The sequence below is a fragment of the Artemia franciscana genome, chromosome 6 (genome assembly GCF_032884065.1).
Source record: "Artemia franciscana chromosome 6, ASM3288406v1, whole genome shotgun sequence".
NCBI lineage: Eukaryota > Metazoa > Arthropoda > Branchiopoda > Anostraca > Artemiidae > Artemia > Artemia franciscana.
In genome coordinates this window covers 14,069,067-14,092,220 of record NC_088868.1, presented here as the reverse complement: position 1 = coordinate 14,092,220, position 23,154 = coordinate 14,069,067, and the positions used below count along the sequence as shown (strand labels likewise).

Here is a 23,154-nt window from a genome sequence, read left to right as displayed (position 1 = left end):
CTCATCCACCGGTGGCATATCAGCACTTAGATCCATTTCAAACTCCTTAATATGGTAAGGAGAATCTGGTTTCAGCTCAGCTGTAAAAATAGGGAAAAAATAACGTCACGAATCCATCTTTTAACATATATTATTTAGGTTTAAAAATGTTTCCTAATGAAAGAAATTGAATCAGGTACGTGTAAAAAATTCTTCTCCCTCCAAAGAAAGGGAAAAGAAAATAATAATTCAACGTTTATCAAAATCTGGGGTACAACCAACTGAGATGGCATTGTACATTTTTATGTAGATTCATAGGCTTCTATTACGCATTTGTCAAATTATTGTTGCTAACAGACCCGTTGCAGTTTCTTATCTGTATCAGACGCACATTGGAGACTATTACTCTGACGATATATGAATTTTACTACTTATGTTTTAGGCTACTTGGGGGGGGGGCTTCTTAGTAACTCTTCGCATTTAAATTTTGTGCATATTTTATCATCCATATAGACTTTATTACTCGAAGAACATTAGAATTGCAAGGACTTAGGTTTTTTTCCGGAGGAAGGGGGATCCAAGAAAGTCTGGCCATAATCCTTACTTGGCTTGTATAAAAATGTTTGGAGTCTGATGTTGTTAGAATTTTATGATGGGGGAAGGAGGCAAAGCATTTTGCCTCTGGTCCTGATAAAGGGTATCCGCAACAATTTTTGTGTGTGTGCGTGTTTTTTTTTCCCTGTCATGAGACAGCAAATTTTGTTTTATTTCATTAGCTTTATCAAATGTCTGGGCTATATATTTGCACATTAGGGGGATGGGGGTGCATTATATAATTAATTTATACCTAAATTAACCTAATCTAACCACCTCTATGCATAAAATAATTAATTAAAATGTACCTGCATTGTAGTTTGTTTCACGAAAGAACCTAACTTCACTTATTGAAAGTGTTCTGAATAATACACAAGTACCCACTTTATTAACTTTAATGGTGCCTAATTATTTCCTAATTACGAGTTCGCGTTCCACGGAACAATAAGCTTTAGGAGGATTATAACCACCCTTCTGAACATAACATACTTGTTTAAGCCATTGCACCATGAAGACGTTGCAAACCCCAATACCACATCACCTGTAAGACACGATCGTAAGGGAGCACTGTCGAGAACAAGAGATAAAGCAAACAGACCATCCAAGTATTTATGTTAGTCCAGATATGTTGGAATTATGCAGGCTTTGGAAGTTTTTGCAATTTGCTTTGTTTGATTTTTTTTTCAATTTCGTCTTTTCTTGAAATTTTCAAGAAAATCAAAATTTAAGATTGTTTGATATAATACTAATACCCGAAAACTAAAAATTAAATTGCTTATAAGGCCCTAAATTTCACTTATACAGTGTTGTATTACATCCAAAGCGAAATGATACTGATAAAAATAGCTTTTAATTAAATTATATACTTGCTTTGAATGCGGTTTTGAAAATTTATTTACATCTGCAGGTACCCTTTCTTTTAATTTTGCCGAAAATCATTATCGTGAACTGCGATATTTTGTTAATTAGTTAAATTTCAAAACTATTATAAATCCTCAAATCAGTAAAAATAATTATAATGGTAAACCAAAAACTAGAATAAAATACTAATTAGATTAACTAGAATATAATACTAATTATTTAGAATATAATACTCTTATTAGAATATAATAGTGTTATTAGAACGTAATACTAGATTAGTACTAATTAGAGTATATGATTCTAAACATATTCTTACGTAACTTTGAAAACTCAATCCAGGATCATGGCTAGGCTGAAGATTGGCCGGGCCACAATTTTCCAAAACTTGTTTGTTTTCATTGAACTAAAAGTTTTATAACCTAGTTTTCACAATGATTCCTTTTTTTACGGAGATATTAGATGTTTAGAAAGATGGTGAGAAAAGTTATTAGGTCTATTGCTTCACGATGGTTACGGCGGCTATTAACATAATTTTTTGATTTTATTCCAAGGAGGATTTTGGTTCTTTTATGAAAAACCCAGGAGGCTAATTTGACAATTGGCATTCAGTTGCGCCAATAGCGGCAAAGACAAAGCTTGTTTAAAGCAATGTTGCCAGGACTGTCTAATTGTTGGTTTTACTTTTAATTTGCTTATTTTTATCTTCAGCTAAATTTTATCGCTTATTATAATAAACTTACGAACTTGACTTATCATTTGGACTAAGGCGGAAAAATTTGACATGCTGAGCAGGTATCTTTTAAAGTTTGTTTGTTAATAATATCACAAATAGTTCTTTTCCTTCTTTTTCATCTATCCTAGATAATAGGCCCAATGTCCTCTCAGCCTCTGCAATCCCCTGAATTATCGGCTTTACATTAAAAGTTTTTAGTGATAACCTTTTTTTAGTTCAAAAAGCTGTTTTGCTATAAGAAAATTTTCGATTTTATACCTTAGGAAGTCTTAGACCCTATCTCGACACCTTAGAAAAATTCCTATCGCGAGAATATTTTGTAAGGGATTAGCTTTCTGTATAAAGGTTTGAAAGGAACATTTTTGTAAAAATTTCTCTGTTTAGCTGAATGACATGGCTTCATTTTGGTGAACAGTGTAAGAAAACTATATTATGAAGTACTTGACCTTGAAATGGTGCAACATTATTACCCTTCTTGTGATGCTTTCTACCTCCTGTGAAGTTAATAAGGGATAGACTAAACATGATAGTTAATTGGTAATAAAGGAAAATGATCTACTTCTGCATTTACGATTAGATTGTACACTCATTTTTTAGAAACAATGTACAAAATATCCCTGTTTGCCTTTGGCACAAGGGTATTGCGATATTTGTTCGGTTTCATTCCCATTCCCAAATAACTTCTATTATGGTATTATGTTATGAACAACCAAATTTTTACATTATGCTCTTAACCTAGCCTCATCTAAATTCATGTTAAAAAGTTGTAAAATCTGTCAAAATTTCACTTTTCTCCATTTCCAACATCCTAAGTGTAAAAAAAAGAAAAAAAAAAATGAAAACTGCGCGCAAAAATTGCCCTGTCGTTTCTTTCAAAAATGGGAAACCATAGGAAAGATCTTTTTCTTCATCTATGGATAAATGACGAAATCTGAAAATTCAAAATAATTTTATAAAAAACCATCGAAACTCCTATTAATCTAGAGACATCTATAAAGTAGGATATAATTAAATAAATCTTATAAGAATTAGAGTAAGAATTTGGTTGTTTTACTAGTTTTTTTTTTTGGAATGGGATTGAAACTGAGAGAAAAATCTCTGAAACCTCTAAGGGAAAAACTACTGAAAGAAAAATGTCTGTATTTTGTCCACTGTTTTAGAAAAGTGTACAAGCATCACGAAACTAGAAAAGAGACAAGGTTTTCAGGGGACAATAACTTGATTTGTTTTTGGTGGTATTCTGTCCCAAGTAAGCTTAGAAGATTTACACCAGAATATTGCCTCCTGTGCAGGATCGGATTGAATAGGTGCGGGGCCTTCTCTTACACATTAAATATTTAAATAAAACATACCTGCATAGCAGCTTATGTACGTGAAGTAGTACAAGTAAGTAGTGCAAAATCTTTCTAGCATAAAACTGTCCCATTTAAATTCAATAAATTTGAATGAACTTTTAAGGGTATCAGTTTTCTATATTATAAAGTATATCTCATCTAGCAATGCAAACTTAAAATAAACACATCTTTAATTATTTGGATAACTCATAATTTATCCCTCATCGTCAAAAACAATTTGCTTAAAATTTTAAAATGTTTTTCTGTTCATTTTGATAGTAACGGGGGGCCCTTTCAAATGGGCTGTCCGATTAGGCCCAAACGCCCTTCTTTCGGCCCTGCTCCTGTGTGTAGGTTTGAATATGTCTAAAATCTTACGTTTATTCTGGATTTTGTAGTGTTTTGAGAGAGTTGTGGCTAAGGTGGAGTCAACTCCTTTTCTGTAAAGAGCCGCTAAAAAATTTCCCGTCATATTGTCTTGCTCCAATTCCTCTAGTCTTCCTGGAATTTGTCTGTTCCATTCTTCTGGCCAAATCTAAAACATAATTAGGTAATATTATTCATAAAAGTAGACTACCTTGTCACAAAAGCTTACAAAATTGTAGTAGTTTTTCAGGAAGGAGCTTCTATTCTCATGACACTTTTTTATATGTGGATATTTTAGATATGTAGAGATTGCATCACCATTTTTGATATAATAAAAGTACACTCAATCGTTATTTCTGTTTTGAATGAAGTAAAATTAATAACACCAAAAAATGGGAACTGCAATTTAGCAGGGAAATCTAAGAAAGGATTTGATCTTAAGATCATTTTGATGTCTTTCCTAACTGAGACTTTCAGAAGCCTTTGATAAGAAGCCTAGGATAGGGACCCAAATAATAATTTGGAGAAAGATCCTTCTAATATATTAACCACTAATTTATAAACCACTCTAGAGGTAAGAATTGATTTACCTTTGTTAAGGGTATGAAAGACATCCTACTTTCATAATATTCCCAGGAAAAAAGTTTTCCTTTATATAAGCAATAGTGCTGCTAAAGAAATCATCAACTAGGGGCTAGGCTTGGGATTGCACAAAAAGGATTTTTATAGTTTGGGATTCCTTTGAAGTATAAAGGATCATCATAGTCGTAGAATGGCCGTCTTGTCTTGATTTCTGTTCTGTTTTCTTTTTCTTTACGCCCAGGTACTGCATAGTAACTGATATGCTGATAGTCCTTTTCGTCGCTATACGCTACCCTCATGCATATATTTCAAAGACCAGCTTGAAATGATTCCATCGCTCTATATATCACTTATTCTGTAAAAATCAACACCAAAATCCATTTGGTTCTCAAAATACTTAATTTTTCGCATTACGAGTATTTTCACCATGTTGATTTTCAACACTTTCAGGATCTATGAAATTCACCCTCTGCTCTAAGATTTTTCCAAAGTACTACCTCCCTGAAAAACGCGAAAACAGTAGCATGCAAATCCATGCAAAAATGCACTTTCTTGATTGAAACCCTCCTATCCTCAACAAACGTATTTGGCTCTTCCTTCGTCAAAACTCAAAAAAAGAAAAAAAATCAGTCGGGCAATTGGGGCATTAAAATCAAACCATTAACAAATATTAATTTTCATATTACTTCTACTGTTTTGTTTTATGGAAGTAGTTTTTCAGTGCCTAAGTGAACATCTTTTATACGATTTTGTTGGATTTGGTTACTGGGCAGGGAGGATTTTTTCACGTCATGCATGAGCGTTTCCAGGAGTGCAGCTTCGGTAAGTCTACACTGTTTTGTCTCATCATTTGTAGATCGGATGTTAACTTCTAGGGGTGGCTCTTTCTGGAAGGGGGCGTAAGGCAACTTTGAATTGTGTGGTGGGCAATTTTCATCCAATCCTTGCAAAGGGGTGTCACAATGACTATGTATTTTCATTTTTATGCTTGTCAGCCGACAGTCTCGGGCTATTTCTTATGTCTGAAAATATTTTCTTCTTCTCTTCAAAAATTGCTTTTCTTATGACGTGTTACTTTTGAAGAATTTCTGCGTTATGACCAAGTTGTAGCCTACACCCAGTCTCTCGTTAATTCTCTCGTTAATTATCTCTATTTGCTAATTTTTTGTCTAATATTTTGTGACATCAGGCACATCAAAACTATCCGGGATGACACTAGTTCTATGCAAAGTTCAGTCGATAAATGTTGTACATCTGTTGAACCTTTGCTTGAAGGAGTTAGTAGATGGCTTCACAGAATAACCACCGGGGGATATGGTTCCAGATGGGCGTGCAGTCTCTGCTAAAGTTGTGTACCAAAGTAATTGCCATGTAACCTTGGGAAACTCCGGCAATTGCACTGCAGAACGATTGTCAGGACATGCAAGTTCTCAAAGTCACGCTGCCAAGTTAGAAAACGTACATGACTTTAAATAAAAATTGCTATCCAGAGGACTCAATTGTTCTGCCAGGAAACAGAGCTATACAAAATTATCGTTTTGTGAAAAATAATCCCTGTAATGTTCTGAAAACCTATATAAAAAATGTGTTGTGCTCTATTCAAACGCAATTTAAGCTTATTCACATATTTCAACATTTTGAAAGATTTGGTTTTGACAAGTATGGCTGTTATTTTGAGCGAACAGACGATAAATGTCTAACCCTTGAAAAACCATGAACTATGGTTCTGATCATAGCTATCGCAAGATTTTTACCTTAGCTGTAGGTGTAGTAAGTCCATTTGACAACCCTGATGGATCTCCAAAGGTTTAAAATATGGGTTTCACAGAACATACAAGTAGCGGAGTATGGAGTTAATTTACACAGGCTCCACCATTTATGGTATTAAGAACACATGACGGGACATGAAATTCAAGTCGTGTTGCACCATTGTATAATCTGTTGAGTATCTGTAACCTCAAGCTAAGTTCTGAGCTAAGGCAGTAAATTTTTAGCAAGAGAAAAGAACCGAATGATGTCGCTATGTGAATAGATGATATAAACAATTGAAAGAGAAATTCACAAAATCTACCCGGGAAGTTTATTGAAACAAAAAAAAAACTCTTTGAACACTTATTTAAAAAAGAATGTCGGGTATTTTATATAGTCAGAACCAGGGAGCTTTAACTAATTTCAACATAATTTTACCAGTCAAGGAAAACAAATTTTCAAACTTGAAGCAAAATAAACACTCGCCAAAATAAATGACAATCTTTTAATCTAGCAATATGAAATAACACGCCGAAGCTGAATTAAACTGTATCAGAACTACCTCTACTCCAACGCACCGCGCGCAGAACACGCCTCGATAACGGCGATTGATCTTATGGTTCTGATCATATGTTCATGATCATATGGTTCTGATCATAGCTGTCGCAAGATTTTTACCTTAGCTGTAGGTGTAGTAAGTCCATTTGACAACCCTGTTGGATCTCCAACGGTTTAAAATATGGGTTTCACAGAACATACAAGTAGCGGAGTATGAAGTTAATTTACACAGGCTCCACCATTTATGGTATTAAGAACACACATTTACACCATAAAGACTTGTAATCCCTGATTTTAAAATTATTTTTATATTTTTACCTCATTTTTACCTTATATATACCTTATTATATAACTTGGTGTATATAATAAGTGGTGGCGCTTCGCCCCCCCCCAAGCCCCCGTTTAGTTCCAAGCCGGAGTTTTTCTCCGTTTAGCACCGATGCAAGCCAAGATAGTTGTACTCTCACGTCCATTACCACCTGTTTTACAAGTGGCGTGTGAGCCTTTGGCTTCAGCAACTTTCGTATTCTCTGGATTCCTGCAGGAAGACGTCTCGTCCAAATTGAACCAGCCCTGGTTCAATTCAATTCACACCCCTTACCGACTCTTGAACATGCAACATAAAATTGTCCATGGGAAGAACAATCCGTATTCAGATCTATACCTCATTATTCTAATGATTGCCCTTGAGCTTTGTTGATGGTGATTGCTAATCGAACATTCCCTGTGTCCCCGTCGTCATTTATATATTCCCCTGTGCCCCCCGGCGTCCCCGTTGTAGTTGTGTCCCTGTGTCCCGGTCGTTATTTATATTCCCTGTGTCCCGGTCGTCATTTGTATCCCGGTGTCCCGGTCTGTATATACATTCGTTTTTGAAATGGTATATGATGAAATAAATTTTTGTATTTTTCCCCTTTTTTCTTTTGTTTTTTTTTGGTTTTTACTTTTATTTAGTTTTTTTCTTTTTTCTTTTTAGTTTTTTTTTATTTTTATTTTTTTTAGTTTTGTTTTTCTCCTTTATTTTTCATTTTTTTTCCTTTTTTTATTTTTTTTTATTTTTTAGTTTTTTTTAGTTTTTTAGCTTTTTTAGTTTTTTTATTAGTTTTTAGTTTTGTTTTTTTAGTTTTTTGTAGTTTTTACCTTTTTTTTAGTTTTTTTTAGTTTTTTTTTACTTATGTCCTGGTCGTCATTTATACTCCCTGTGTCCCGGTCGTCATTTGTGTCCCTGTGCTTTGTTGATGGTGATTGCTAATCGAACATTCCTTGTGTCACGGTCGCTTTCTCTTTGAGTGTCCGTCATTTGTGTCCCGATGTCCCAGTCTGTAATTTCGTCAGTCGAAAACATGACGTCAGCCGACACAGAAACATGACGTCACCTGATCCACAGACAGACAGACAACTTATTTTTATATATATAGATATACCTTATGTTTTTACCTTAGTTTTACCTTTTACTTTAAGGGTGATCCCAAAAAATGAATGTCGTAAATATACGATTGTTAAATTTACGATTGTTAAAATTAAGATTGTTTGTGTTTCTATCTTCATCCTTTTGCAAAATAATGAAATACATGAACATGACCGTTTCACTCGAGGCATGAATACAGTAAATGCAACATAATTAACTGGAAACTAACTTGAGATCCTGGAGTGTTGTTGTAGTTCATAACAGTGTCAAGAATGTAAGCCCCTTTAAGTTTAGCTCCACCATGGGCATCCAAAACGTGTGGTATTAGATAATCTCTGATGAAATAAATGCTGCCAATACATCCAACTTCCTAAAAGAAAAATTAATGTTCACATACTCTGAACATATTAAAATATCAAAAATACTGTCATTGCCCTACTTTCTCAATTCTAACATGACTGGAACTGGATTCCATAGCATTACTTCCATATAACATGATTACCATATGGAGCTTTTAGAAGGATGCTTACATTCGGAGCATTGCAGCAGGAATTAATATATAACGATTTCTATTTGAAAACCAAAATATTCACGTCATAGTTGGTTAACGTTCATCCAACGGAAGAGCTTTATTGTGAATCATCAGTTGTATAGAAACACGACTTAAAAAAAAAAAAAAACTACATGGACAATTGGGATAAAAGGTCAATTCACTATTAGAAATGTTTCAAGACTCTTAAGCACCCACGAAAGGGAAGTACACAGGGGGGGGGTGTGTGTCAATATCCTAAATTTTCTTGAGTATCCGGGTACTTCTTATTCAAATTAGTAAATAAAATTAGTTTTTTTTATTCTTTATATTATTCTTCTCTAGATTTTTTTAATCAGTGGAGCCCCCCTATTTATGGCCAAGAAGAATCGGCATGCTAGAGAAAATTCTTGAGAATTGTTGAAAATTTTAGCTTAACATTTTATGGTGAAAATGTTCTGTCTGAGAAGCTGAATTTATTTTTAAACTGATCGTTACAATGCTTGAAATTATGGTAGAGAGCTTGAGTATTAGGTGTTTTCTACTGAAAACGGTCAAACAGTAAAATTTATTCACATCGTTCGTTAAAACGGTTTACAGAGTTTTAGAATCAGGTGAAACTTGGGATCACGAATTGAAAAAAAAAATGAAAAACTCACAAAAATCGAAAATCGACGAAATTGTAACATCGAAAAAGATATCATTTCGATCTTAATATATCATTAGATATATTCTTTGTATCAATCGATACGAAAAGATGAATAAATAAAACTGGTTATCAAACATTTCGTGGTAACGAACTGTTGTAAGGAGCGACCCGGCTCAACAGTAACCGAAACTCTAAAAAACGGAATTTTGATACCAATAGTTACATCAAAAGAATCTGATTTTAAATATATAAGTTCCATCAAGTTTAGTCTTACTCATCAAAAGTTACGAGCCTGAGAAAATTTGCCTTATTTTAGAAAATAGGGGGAAACACTCCTTAAAAGTGATAGAATTTTAACGAAAAGACAGCATCAGATTCAGCGTAACAGAGAACCCTAAAGTGGAAGTTTCAAGCTCCTATCTACAAAAATGTGGAATTTTGTACTTTTGCCATAAGACAGATTACGGATGCGTATTTATTTGTTTTTGTTGTTGTTGTTTTTTTTCCAGGTGTAATCGTATCAACCCTCTGGTCCTAGAATGTCACGAGAGGGTTCGTTCTGACGAAAAATTAAAAGTTCTAGTGCCCTTTGTAAGTGACAAAAAAATTGAGGGCACCTAGGCCCCCTCCCACGCTCATTTTTTCCCAAAGTCACTGGATCAAAATTCTGAGATAGCCATTTATTCAGCATAGTCGAAAAACCTAATAACTATGCCTTTGGAGACAACTTACTTCCCCACAGTCCGCGTGGGAGGGGCTGCAAGTTACAAACTTTGGCCAGTGTTCACATATAGTAATGGCTATTGAGAAGTGTACAGACATTTTCAGGGAGTATTTTTTTTTTGGTTGGGGAGGAGGGTTTGAGGGGATTAGGTTATGCGGGGGGAACTTTTCATGGAGGAATTTGTCATGGGGTAAGAGAATTTCCATGAAGGGGCCGCAGGATGTTCTAGCATTAAAAAAAAAAAAATATGAAAAAAATTTTTCAACTGAAAGTAAGGTGAAGCATTAAAACTTAAAACGAAGAGAAATTATTACGCGTATGAGGGGTTCACCTCCTCCTAATACCTCTCTCTTTACGCTAAAGTATTTTTAGTCATTTTAATTATTTATCCTACGGCCTTTGTGATTCAGGGGTCATTTTTAAGGAATTGGGACAACATTTAAGCTTTAGCGTAAAGAGCGAGGTATTGACGACGGAGTGAACCCCTCATATAAGCAGTTCAAACATACGAATATAGAAGTTCGCGACGTAAGTTATTTCGTAAGTTACGTATATTTTTACTAATAAAAACGTTCGAAAAAATTAAAAGTTTTAGTTGCCTTTTTAAGTAACCCGAAAATTGGAGGGTAGTTAGACTTCCTCTCCCGCTCCTTTTTTCTCTAAATTGTCCGATCAAAACTATGAGAAAGCCATTCAGCCAAAAAAATAAATTAATATGCAAATTTTGTTTTAATTATTCATGTGCGGAGAGCCAAAATCAAAACATGCATTAATTCAAAAACGTTCAGAAATTAAATAAAAAAACAAGTTTTTTTTAACTGAAATTAAGGAGCGACATTAAAACTTAAAACGAACAGAAATTACTCCTTATATGAAAGGGGCTGTTCCCTCCTCAACACCCCGCTCTTTATGCTAAAGTTTTTTACTGTTTTGAAAAGTAGTTGAGAGAAAGAGCCAAACTTTAGCGTAAAAAGCGGAGCGTTGAGGAGGGAATAGCCCCTTTCATATACGGAGTAATTTCTGTTAGCGAGAGTACTCCGAGACTTTCGACCGTCTATTAGCCGAATTTGACAGAAAGTTCACAGATAACTTGCCAGTGGTGAGCACACGAAAAGCCTTGGATCCAAACTCGACCAAGTTATTGGACACCGATTTGTTCAATTGTTTCTCTGCTCTTTACGGCGAGCTGGATATTGACGACATTCTTCTCGAATTTCAAGCTGGTATTTGCAAGCGTTTCTTGCTCGACGAGGAGAAAAAGCCGGAAAACTTCCTAGACATTGTCGACCATCTTCAGGCATTACCAGTGGCTTACTCGGAAGTAATTAAAGTACTTCGTATTGCTGCCACACTTCCTGTGACAACAGCGAGCAATGAGCGTTTGTTTTGTAGCCTAGAAATAGTGAAAAACTACCTGCGGTCTACAATAGGAGACGATAGTCTCAGTCACCTCCTTTTGATGTTTGCAGAGAAGGATTTAGTAAAAAATTTGGCCTACGACTTGTTGATGATTACGAGCTTGGACTACGAGCTTGTTGACGATTTTGCAAAGATGAAACCTAGGCGGTTCCCTTGTTACCTTGAGTGTTGTAATATTTTTTTCTCTTGTTATGTTTATTCTATTTGTAAATATATTTAATCTGAAAGATTTCTGCTGAACGAAAACCGAGATTTTGGTTACAAACCTCAGCATGTTAACGAAGACTACTTTCACCGACGTATTGTTTACTTAAATAAGAAAGTTTCTCGCTGAGGAAGGCCAGCCTGTAGTCTGGTTGAATTTTCCACTTTCAGTTTAATCACTTAACCTCGTTGATTGTGATCTTCGATGTTATAATTAATCTTAGAGGTCAGTATGGCTGAGTTCCACATTCGTTTACAGTACATTTCCAAGCAACACACGGGTGCTAAAAATACGTTTTTACTTAGGATATTCCATTGATGCGCTGCCAAAACCTTACTAGACACGAAGTAATTCGAGGGGGGGATATAGAGTCCATGCCCACCCCAAGATTTGGCCCATGGTTAAAAAGTATACAAAAGTAAACCCCTTTACATAATTGACCCCCTCCCATTAAGCAGGTTGACCCCTTCCCCAAATCCAAACCCTTGGTACAAGCCTGAATTAAAATATCATTTAAGATATTACTATAATAGTAAAATAATTGTCCAGTGGCCAAGAAACATAGCCTATATCTACATCATTAAAAAGAAACATGTCAAACAAACAGGAATGATTATCGATGATGACTGTGATCTTGACCTTCACAGTCGCAAAACTTGTTAGTCAGCATTTACAAGTATTTATATCGTTTGTTTTGAAGTTTAAGCTAGCCATAAACAATCCAAACAAATTCCCCGCAAAAAACAGGTTTCGTGTGGAATGGCAAAATCAAAGGTAGCTTGAAAAAAAACCAGGTTGCTTGAAAAGAAACGAGTTTAGATGAAATTAAATAACAAAACAAGTTTTTTAAACTGAAATTAAGGAGCGGCATTAAAACTTAAAACGATCAGAAATTACTTCGTATATGAAAGGGGCTTTTCCTCCTCAACGCCCCGCTCTTTACGCTAAAGTTCGACTCTTTTTCTTAACTCTACTTTTTAAAACAGTAAAAGACTTTAGCGTAAAGAGCGGGGAGAAGGAAAAGCCCCTTTCATATACGAAGTAATTTCTGTTCGTTTTAAGTTTTAATGTCGCTCCTTGCTTTCAGTTAAAAAAAATTTGTTTTTTTTTTATATTTGATTTCTGGACGTTTTTGAATTAATGCATGTTTTGATCTTGGCTCTCCGCATATAAATAATTAAAACGAATTATGTATATTAACTTTTTTTTGACTAAATGACTTTCTCATAGTTTTAATCGGAAGATTTTGAGAAAAAAAGCAAGAGAGGAGGCTTAGTTGCCTTCCAATTTTTTGATTACGTAAAAAGGCAACTAGAACTTTAAATTTTTTACGAACATTTTCATTAGTAAAAAATATACGTAACTGACGAATTAACTTACGTAACGAACTTCTATATTCGTATGTTTTTATTGCGTATATGAGGGAGTTCACCCCCTCGTCAATACCTTGTTTTTTACACCAAAGCTAAAACATTTTCCCAATTCCTTAAGAATGACCCCGTAATTCACAAAGGCCGTAGAATAAATAGTAGAAATTACTAAAAATACTTTAGCTTAAAGAGCAAGGTATCACGAGGAGATAAACCCCTCATATGTGTAATAATTTCTGTTCGTTTTAAGTTTTAATGCTGCTCCTTACTTTCAGTTGAAAAAACTTTTCATTTTTAGTTTTTCATTTTTTTAAATAATGCTAGAAAATCCTGCGCCTCCTTCAGTGAAATTCTCTCCCCCCACTACAAATTCCTCCGTGGAAAGATCCTCCCACGTACACCCCTCTCAGCTTCTCTCGCTCCAAAAAAAATATCCCCCTGAAAACATCTGTACACTTCCCAATAACCATTACTATATATAAACACAGGTCACAGTTTGTAACTTGCAGCCCCTCCCACGGGGACTGTGGGGGAGTAAGTCGTCCCCAAAGACATAGATCGGCTATGGTGAATAAAATGGCTATCTCAGAATTTTGATCCGGTGACTTTGGGGAAAAAATGAGCGCGGGAGGGGTCTCAGTGCCCTCCAAATTTTGGTCACTTAAAAGGGCACTAGAACTTTTGATTTCCTTTAGAATGAACTCTCTTGCAAGATTCTAGGACCACTGAGTCGGTACGATCACCCCTGGAAAAAAAAACAAAAAAAAAAACGCATCAGTGATGTGTCTTCTGGAGAAAAATATGAAATTCCACATTTTTGTAGATAGGAGCTTGAAGTTTTTACAGTAGGGTTCTCTGATACGCTGGATCTGATGGTGTGATTTTCGTTGAGATTTATGACTTTTAGAGGGTGTTTACCCCTATTTTCTAAAATAAGGCAAATTTTCTCAGGCTTGTAACTTTTGATGGGTAAGACTAATCTTGATGAAACTTATATATTTAAAATCAGCATTAACATGTGATTCTTTTGATGTAACTATTGGCATCAAAACTCCATTTTTTTTAGAGTTTCGGTTACTATTGAACCGGGTTGCTCCTTACTATAGTTCGTTACCACGAACTGTTTGATAAGATGTGTCGAAATTTTTCACACTGTACCGATTGATAAGGTAATGATGGAAGCAATTAACCGTAGATGAGATCAGACCACTACCGTATCATATTAGTTTGGAAATCCATAAATTGGGTAGTAAGGATTATAGAATGTTTAGAATACTTTTTTAGAATTGAATATTGAAATATTAAGCATAGTGAACAAAATACTTGTTCCATGGCTTCTTAAAAACAAAACAAAAAACTTCCCCTTTAGATTCCAAAAACTACCTCTTTGTGCATCTTCGTTTAGTGAAAAAATTCCCTGCCCTCCCCCCTCCCTAAATAGTCTCGAATTGTCGTGCCTGAGAATTTGAGAAACTTACGTTTCTAGTTTTAACTTTGTCCTGATTTGAACTTCGACGTATAAGGTCATTTTTTAAAGTAATAAGGGTCTCTGTAGAATGGTTTTCCGATTCCGGACGACTACGCTGATGGATGAAGTGACGAACTGGTCTTCTACACCTCAAATTCTATATCGATTCTACACAAAGTGCACACTTCAACACACAAAGTGCTTAAACTTACAAAGTTGAAGTTTAAGCATGTACTTCTTCAGGTTTCAGAGGATTTACATTCCCCCTAGAAGTACTGTCTTTTCAAGAGTTGGGCTGGATAAGATTCCCAAAACCACCTCTTTGTGTATCTTCATTTAGTGAAAAAAAATCCTTCCCCCTCCACTAAGTAGTCTCGAATTGTCGTACCTTAAAATTTAACAAACTCACGTTTCTAATTTTAAAACTTTGTCGTGATTTGAAAATCGACGTATAAGGTCATTTTTTTAGAGTAATAAGATAACTCAAAATCTTAACTGTCACGACTTACTTATTTTGGGGCTCTGTAGAATAGTTTTCCAATTCCGAACGACTACGCTGATGGATGGACTGACGAACTGATCTTTAATACCTCAAATTCTATATCGATTTTACACGAGTGCACACTTCAGCACACATAGTGCTTAAATTTACAAACTTTAAGGTTTCAGAGAATTTCCACTCCCCCTAGACATACTGTCATTTCAAGAGTTGGGTAAGGTATACACCGTAGTGGGCATTGAGATCGACTAACTTTGAATAGACAGCAAAATAAAAGTTGATCCTTTGTTGGCTCAGGTTTATGAAAGACTTTTTAAATGAAGGAAAGGCCTTAAAGTTTAGTTAAATGGTATTGGATTTGGGTTTGGTTGGAAGACCAGAAAGTTTGCGAGTCCCTTCCGATACTTAATTACTGGCTTGGCATGTTAAGCTCCGGACATGTTACTATCCTTAGTATATGCGCGCCAAGTCTGTTCAGTCCTTTGGTAAGCCCCAGGCTGAGGAAAAGTAGGATGCATCGGAAAAAAAAACGTTAGAGAGAAAAATGGGAACAAAAGACGATAGTTGCTGATCCAAGGTTATAAATATTAGCCTACGCTTTATTTGGAGCAAAATTGTCATAAGTTTAGAGCTTGTATTGGCTGTAAAATTATTTATTTTGAATTATGTATAGCCGCTCTAATGTAGGTAATTTTTCACTTTTGACTGTTAAATCGATCAGTCAAGATTAGCTGAATCATAGTCATTTTAGTTCAAAACTTATTTTCTTTGGTCATCTGTCCAAACAACATTAAAGATAAAAAAATGGCTACCATAAATGAATCTCAATCACCTATAACTAGATGACGAGCTCTTTTTCTTTGGGAATGTATTTGCTTCTTCAAATCTCTTTAGCAATAATTCTCTCCCAAAAAACAGAAGTTCCCAAATTAATATCAAAAGGCTCATACTTATTGTCTAGGTAGAAATATATCTGAAGGCAGTTTTAATTTTTATTTTCATACGTTATATTTTATGTTTGTATTCTGATCTGGAATATCTTTCCACTTTCATAAGTGTTTCGTCCGAAACAAGGTACAATCTATTATGAATCCTTTTCTTTGTGATTTCTTGCGCTTTTACTTGAATTCTGTATATTTTCTCAAACGGAAACAAGTGGAACTCATCACTATTGCTTCGGTTGTTTGTTGATTATCTCCAGCTGGTTTTCTTACTTGAGAAAATCTCTTTTTGCTATGCATTGGCGCAACATTGCAATTTTTCATTGGGGACTAGTAATTCTCACATCGGGACACACAAATTCCTGTGTACTAAAATTTAAGCCATGGATAGGTCTTCCAAGTTTTTATGTGAAGGTTGGTCTCCCTCCCTTCTTTGCGCTCGTTAAGTACAGTCTCAATCGTGGCTCCGGCAAACAATACCCCACCCAAAGCCTGTGATTTTTTACGAATTCCCCTTCCCAAATGTAACTCTGTAAGGTAAATTGTTTCATTTATGCTTGGCTGAAACAGTTCCGGGCTGATCCACAATCCCTGAAAATTCCCTCCGTGGACAATACCCCCCCCCCGTCCCTGTAAAAAAAACCTGGAGCTGAAACATCGGCAATTGTAAGAAGTGTAAATCTTCGCCAAATGATGTAAATTAGAAAGAATATCTTTGAATGGCAAGGAGGTGAAAAAGAGAGACAAGAAAAGAGGAAGAAGGGAGAAAGATAGAGACAGTAGAACAGAATATTTTTAGTTGCAATATACATGCACAATTACGGTGCATTTAGATCTATTTACCGAGTTCATGCCTAGTGGCACACTAGAAAAAAAAGAGGAAAGAAACACTAGAAGGGAGACAAAGAAAGAAGTTTAGGATCAGAGACGGAGAAAAATGTAAAGTATGCGTGAAGTACTGTAAACAAAGCCATAGAAAAGAGGTAGCAATCCAGGAGATTGGACTTCTTAGGAAGCTTAGAGTTCTTTTAGAGAACTTTTAGGAATGAGACATGGTTAAAGAAATTCTTTAGGGACAAGACTAAAAATACTTACCTCAAGATCGAAAAGTACAAACATAACGCTGAATTCCGTGACACATTTAGCCTCAGTCAGGGCGCGGGCTACTTCCAAGACTACAGAGACTCCTGAGCCGTTGTCATCCATCCCATTGCTACCTTCCACAGTATCCCAGTGCGCAGCTAGCAAAATGATCTCGTCATCTTTTGTGCCCCATCGTCGGCCCGGAAGAACTCCGATTATATTTATTCCTTTAGGTATTTTCTCAGGAAACTAAAAGAGAAATTGTTAAAACCTTAAAAATACAACTAATTAATTTACGAAAAGCCTTATTATAATCTAACTTATTTTCTCTAACCGATGTGGTAGGGCACTGCGTTGATATGATATCTGCTTGGAAAGACGCGACCTGACGTTCGATCCCAGCTGCCTCAAAGTTGGGTGACGGGCTTACTATCTGTCCTAGTAAAAAGTCACCGGTTTAGTGCCTTTGGAAGAATTGTAAAATCATTTTTGCTTTCGGTAAATTTTTTTTTCCTTTTGTTCATGCCCCCATACAATTATTCTCCATGGGTCAAATTGGAACTGAATGTTTTATTGTGCATTGCCCACGGCACCTTGCTGTGGTAGTCTTTAAGGGAGGTGTCAGTGGAGGGCCACCTCCGGTCATTTTCCTTTTTAAAGTGTGTTTTTTTTTTGTTGTTGTTGTTTTTATCTCCCTGCATTCCCGCCATAAAGCCAAGTGGAGGGGGGAGCATGTGATGTAGTACGTGCTCTCATGGTTTGTTACTTGGTGATTTTTCATGTAAATATCTTTCTATCTTTGATCTTCGGCTCTCAAAGTCAAACAGTTCGTGGTAACGAACTATAAGTAAGGAGCAACTCGGCTCAATAGTAACCGAACTTTTAAAAAACGGAATTTTAATGTCGATAAATACATCAAAAGAATCAACTTATCATGCTGATTCCAAATATGTAAGATTCATCAAGTTTAATGTTACCTATCAAAAGTTACGAGCCTGAGACCAAAAAGTGACCAAAAAGATTGGAGGGTAACTGAGCTCCTTCCCACGCCCATTTTTTCCCAAAAAAGTATCTAATCAAAATTTTGAGATAGCCATTTTGTTCAGTATAGTTGAAAAATCAAATAATTATGTAATTACGTGTAAAATGACCCACCACAGTCCGTGGGGAGAGGCCTATAAGTTATTAAATTTGCCCATTGTATACGTATAGTATTTTTTATTGGGAAGTATACAGACATTTTGTTCGGGGGGGAGGGGGCTTGGGTGGATTTCTAAAGGGAGAGTCTTCCTTGGAGAGTGAAATTTCTGGGAGGATGTAAATATTCAAGGGGAAATGTTACAGAGAGGTGATTTGTCAGAATTACTACACGGAATTCTTTTAATTGTCTTGCATTCTCTTTATCAAATTTTTGATGTGGAGATGTTCCTGGGGTATTATCCAAGGGCAATTTCCGTGGAAGGGGGCTCTGGAGGCCGATAGTAGTGACGGCGCTGTGAATCCGACCAAGACCCTATCCCTTCAAATCCCGGTCCCAACATATTTTTAAAACTTCTTCAAGACGCGGGTACATGTTACATCATAGAGAATTTTCTCTTCGAGACACAGGTGCTTGTTACGTAATAGGGCTTGTTAGAGTCCGTTAGTCGAGCGAGGGGGTGAGGTTATTAAGACATTTTTATTCAAGACGTTTTTCCAATACGTTTAAAGACATTTCAAGACACTTTTAAGATATTTTTCTTCAAGATATTTTTCAAAAAATTTCAAGGCACTTCAAGACACTTTTTAAGATATTTTTCTTCAAGACGGTTTTCAAGACATTTCCAGACATTACAAGACCTTTTTTAAGACATTTTTTCTTCAAGACGTTTTTCAATACGTTTCAATACAATGCAAGACATTTTTGTTCAAGACGTGTTCCTTCATGATTTCTCTAGTTCTTAAATAATAGGAAATGTTTACCAGTGTTAAGGATGACGCATTCTATCGTGACGTAATCCATCAACGCCCGTGGGGAATCCGCACTTGTAAATTAAGACGAAACACACGTGGAATGTAACATAATACTTTAAGAGATTTCATTTTCTTTCACGGTATTTTTTTCTTTCAAAGCGTTCTTTCTCTCTTAGAGATTTAATTTTCTTTCAAGACATTTTACTCAGGGAGCCTTTATATTCCAAAGATTTTATGTTCAAATTAGGATTCGAAAGGGATAGGGCTACCATGGAATGGAGTGCTAAACAGTTGGACTATGAAAGCCTTTCTAACATTTTGATTTGGGTAATACATTCTACATGATAACCTATGCGTTCTCATATGGTGTTCCCATATGGCCGCAATAACTGACATGCAGGGGAAAATCGATTACTAGAAATTGCTTATATTTGGTATGCACCTGCGTATTAAGTAATGCTATAGAGAGTTTTATCATATAATATTGAGGCTTGTTCATAATTTTTTTTTTTAGTAATAGAGTCTGTTGCTCTATTGGAACATGAATGTACTATCAGAGGTGAAATAAAAGTGAGAGTATCATAATGGATAGAAAATGGTACACCTGCATTCATAACCAAAAGATTTCTTTTCTTCTTCACTATATAGAATTTTACACTTATATTAAGGTCATTCTGAAATGGGCCTACCTATGTAATTAGGCAAGAAAGTGCTTAAATTGCGTAAACGATTACCTATCGAAGTTTTATCCTGAAACAAGAAATCTGAAGAATGAAAGCTTCTGTACATACAAATTTTATTAATGAAAACAAATTTGCAAGCATTATTCAAACACGGAAAAACAGTTAAAACTCAACGAAGGAAAAAGCAAAATATAAAAAAAAAAATCAAAATGTAAATAAAGGATAAAATATAAGCAAAAAGAACCATGAACAAAGAAAGATGGAAACCGTACAAACCAATCGCAACGAAGGGCCTTAGAATTCAATCCAACTGGGGGAGGGGGGCTAGCAAGCAATTCTAATGGGGAGGGGCGGCCCTATCATTAAAACCCACCGGGAGTGGGGACTAATATCCAATCCCACCGGGAACCTAAAGACAAATTCCAATGGGACCCTAGTGAGCTATTCCAGCAGGACCCCTAACATCCGATTCCGCTGAAGGCCTAGAAACCAATTCCAATGGGACCCTAGCGAGGAATTCCAATGGAGGTCCTTGCAACCAATTCTAAAGAAGCCCTAGAAACCAAACCCAGCGGTGGCTCCTTGCAACCCTTTCCAGTGGGGGTATTAACAAGCAATTGCAGGGGAAAGGGGGGTTGTTATTAGAGATAAATATAAGCCATATTACGAGGTATTTCTGAGAGGCCTTAAAGAAAATGCATCGTTTCTATGACAGAGTGTTAGATTTCAGCCCCCACCCCAAAAAATTCTTTTAACAAAACCCAGCTTAACGTTAAGCTGTAGAACATTTTAGTCAAATTCACGCCACCATGGCAATATGTGGCTGGCCCATGGCATCGCTGTGGTACATATTATCATTTCAAAGACATTTTTACCCGAAATTATTGACATTACTCGTAATTCTACCATAATTCTACCATAATTCTACCGTAATTCTACCCAAAGCTCCTGATATTGGTCGTTTAGATGAAAACATAGCAAATTATCATTAGAAATTATTGACGTTACTCACAAGTCTACCAAACTCTAACAAAATTCTACTCTAATTATAATACCCATAACCACTGGTACTAGTCTCTTAAATGAAGATGTAAGCAAGTAATCACCAGTAATTTTACCAAAATTCTACCGTCATTCTACCCAAAGCCAATGTTACTAGTCTCTTTAATGTAGACATAAACAAATTATCACTAGAAATTACAGACATTACTCGAAATTCTACCAAAATTCTAGAGCAATTCTAACCAAATCCAATGATACTAGCCTCTGAAATGAAGACATAAACAATTTATCGCTGGAAATTATTGACATTACTCGTAATTCTACCAAAAGTCTGCCGTAATTCTACTCAAAGCCAATGTTACTAGTCTCTCAAATGAAGAAATAAACAAATTATCACCAGAAATCATTAACATTATTCGTAATTATAACCAGAAATTGTCACCAGAAATCATTGACATTACTCGTAATTCTACCAAAATCCTACCCAAATTCTACAGTGATTCTAACCATAGCTAATGATGCTAGTCTCTTTAATAGACACAATAATAAATTATAACTAGAAATTATTGACATTACTTCCGATTCTACCCAAAATTCTACCAGAGTTCTACCGTAATTTGAAACAAAGCTAATGATACTAACCTACTAAATGAATTAAAAGTAATGTCAATAATTTTTGGTGATAATTTTTTTATGTTTTCATTTAAGAGGCTAGTATCATTGGCTTTGGTTAGAATTATCGTAGAATTCTGGTAGAATTGCGAGTAATGTCAATAATTTCTGGTGATAATTTGTTTGTGTTCTCATTTAAGAGACTAGTATCATTGACTTTGGTTAGAATCATGGCGTAATTTTGGTAGAGTTAGGAGTAAGTTTAGAAAATTTCTGGTGTTAATTTGTTTGGGGTAGAAATACGGCAGAATTTTGGTAATATTACTAGTAATATCAGTAATTTCTGGTAATAATTTGTTAATGTTTCCATTTAAGAGACTAGTATCATTGGCTTTGGGTAGAATTACGTTAGAATTTTCCTAGAATTGCGAGTAATGTCAAGAGTTTTTGGTGATAATTTGTTAATGTCTTCATTTAAGAAATTAGTATCACTGGTTTTATTTAGAATTACGGTAGAATTGTGGTAGAAGTACGAGCAATGTCAATAATTTCTATTGCTAATTTGTTTATGTTTTCATTTCAGAGGCTAGTATCATAGGCTTTAGTTTAAGAGGCTAGTATCATTGGCTTTTGTTAGAATTACGATAGAATTTTGGTAGAATTACGATTAATGTAAAAATTTCTGGTGATAAATTGGTTATTTCTTCATTTGCGAGAGTAGTATCATGGGCTTTTCGAATTTTGGTAGAATTTCGGTAGAGTTACGAGTAATGTCGATAATTTCTAGCGATAATTTGTTTATGTCTTCATTTAAGAGGCTAGTGTCATTATCTTTGGGTTAGAATTACGGTAGAATTGCGAGTAATGTCAATAATTTCTAGTGATAATTTGTTTATGTGTTCAGTTAAGAGACAGATATCATTTGCTTTGATTAGAATTACGGTAGAATTTTGATAGAATTACGAGTAATGTCAATAATTTTTAGTGATAATTTGCTTGTATCTTCATTTAACAGACTAGTATCATTGGCTTTGGGTAAATTTACGGTAAAATTTAGATAGAAGTTTGGTAGAATCACGAGTAATATCAATAATTTTTGGTGATAATTTGTTTATGTCTTAATTTAGCAGAGTAGTATTAGCAGTTGCGGATATAATTACAGTAGAATTTTGGTAGTATTTTGGTAGAATAACAAATATTGTCGATAATTTTTGGTGATAATTTGCTTCTGTCTTCAATTAAGAGACTAGTATCAGTTGCTTTGGGTAGATTTACGGTAGAGTTTTGCTAGACTCTTGGTAAAATTACGAGTAATGTCAATAATTTTTACTGATGATTTGCTTATATATTCATTTAAGAAACTAGTAACAGCAGCTTTGGGTAGAACTACGGTAGAATTACGTCAGAATTATGGTAGAATTGTGAGTAATGTCAATAATTTCAGGTAGAAATACCTTTTGAGTGATAAAATGTATCAGAGGGATGCCACAGGCCAGCCAGATATTGCCATGGCGGCATGAATTGCTTGAACTAACACGTTCTACAGATCAAAATTAAGATGGCTGGTGTTGAGAGAATGTTTCGGCCTTGAGGGGCTGATATCTAACACCCAGTCAAAGAAAAGATGCATTTTCATTAAAATTTCTCAGAATCATCTCTTAATATGGCTTAAATTCATATCTAATAACACACACACAGCCTGAAGTTGCTTGCTAGGGGCCCCGATGGAAAGAGTTGCTAGGGGCCCCCACTGGGGCTAGTTTCTAGGGATTCATCGGAATTGGTTGCAAGAGCCCTCTAATGGAATGGGAATGTTATGGCCCTCGCTGGAATTGCTGGCTAAGGTCCTATTG

General features: G+C 35.4%; 1 protein-coding gene across 1 annotated transcript in view; it reads right to left on the bottom strand.

Moving 5' to 3' along the window:
- Nucleotides 1–23,154, bottom strand: part of LOC136028079 (uncharacterized) — a 63,175-nt gene that overhangs the window by 6,459 nt on the left and 33,562 nt on the right. Inside the window, exons 6-9 of the mRNA XM_065705687.1 lie at nucleotides 17,064–17,300; nucleotides 8,394–8,534; nucleotides 3,880–4,036; nucleotides 1–80 (exon numbers count right to left, since the gene is read on the bottom strand). The exon at nucleotides 1–80 is cut by the window's left edge and continues 103 nt beyond it. Coding sequence (XP_065561759.1) covers nucleotides 1–80; nucleotides 3,880–4,036; nucleotides 8,394–8,534; nucleotides 17,064–17,300 — 615 coding nt within the window. The remainder of the gene's footprint in view (nucleotides 81–3,879; nucleotides 4,037–8,393; nucleotides 8,535–17,063; nucleotides 17,301–23,154) is intronic.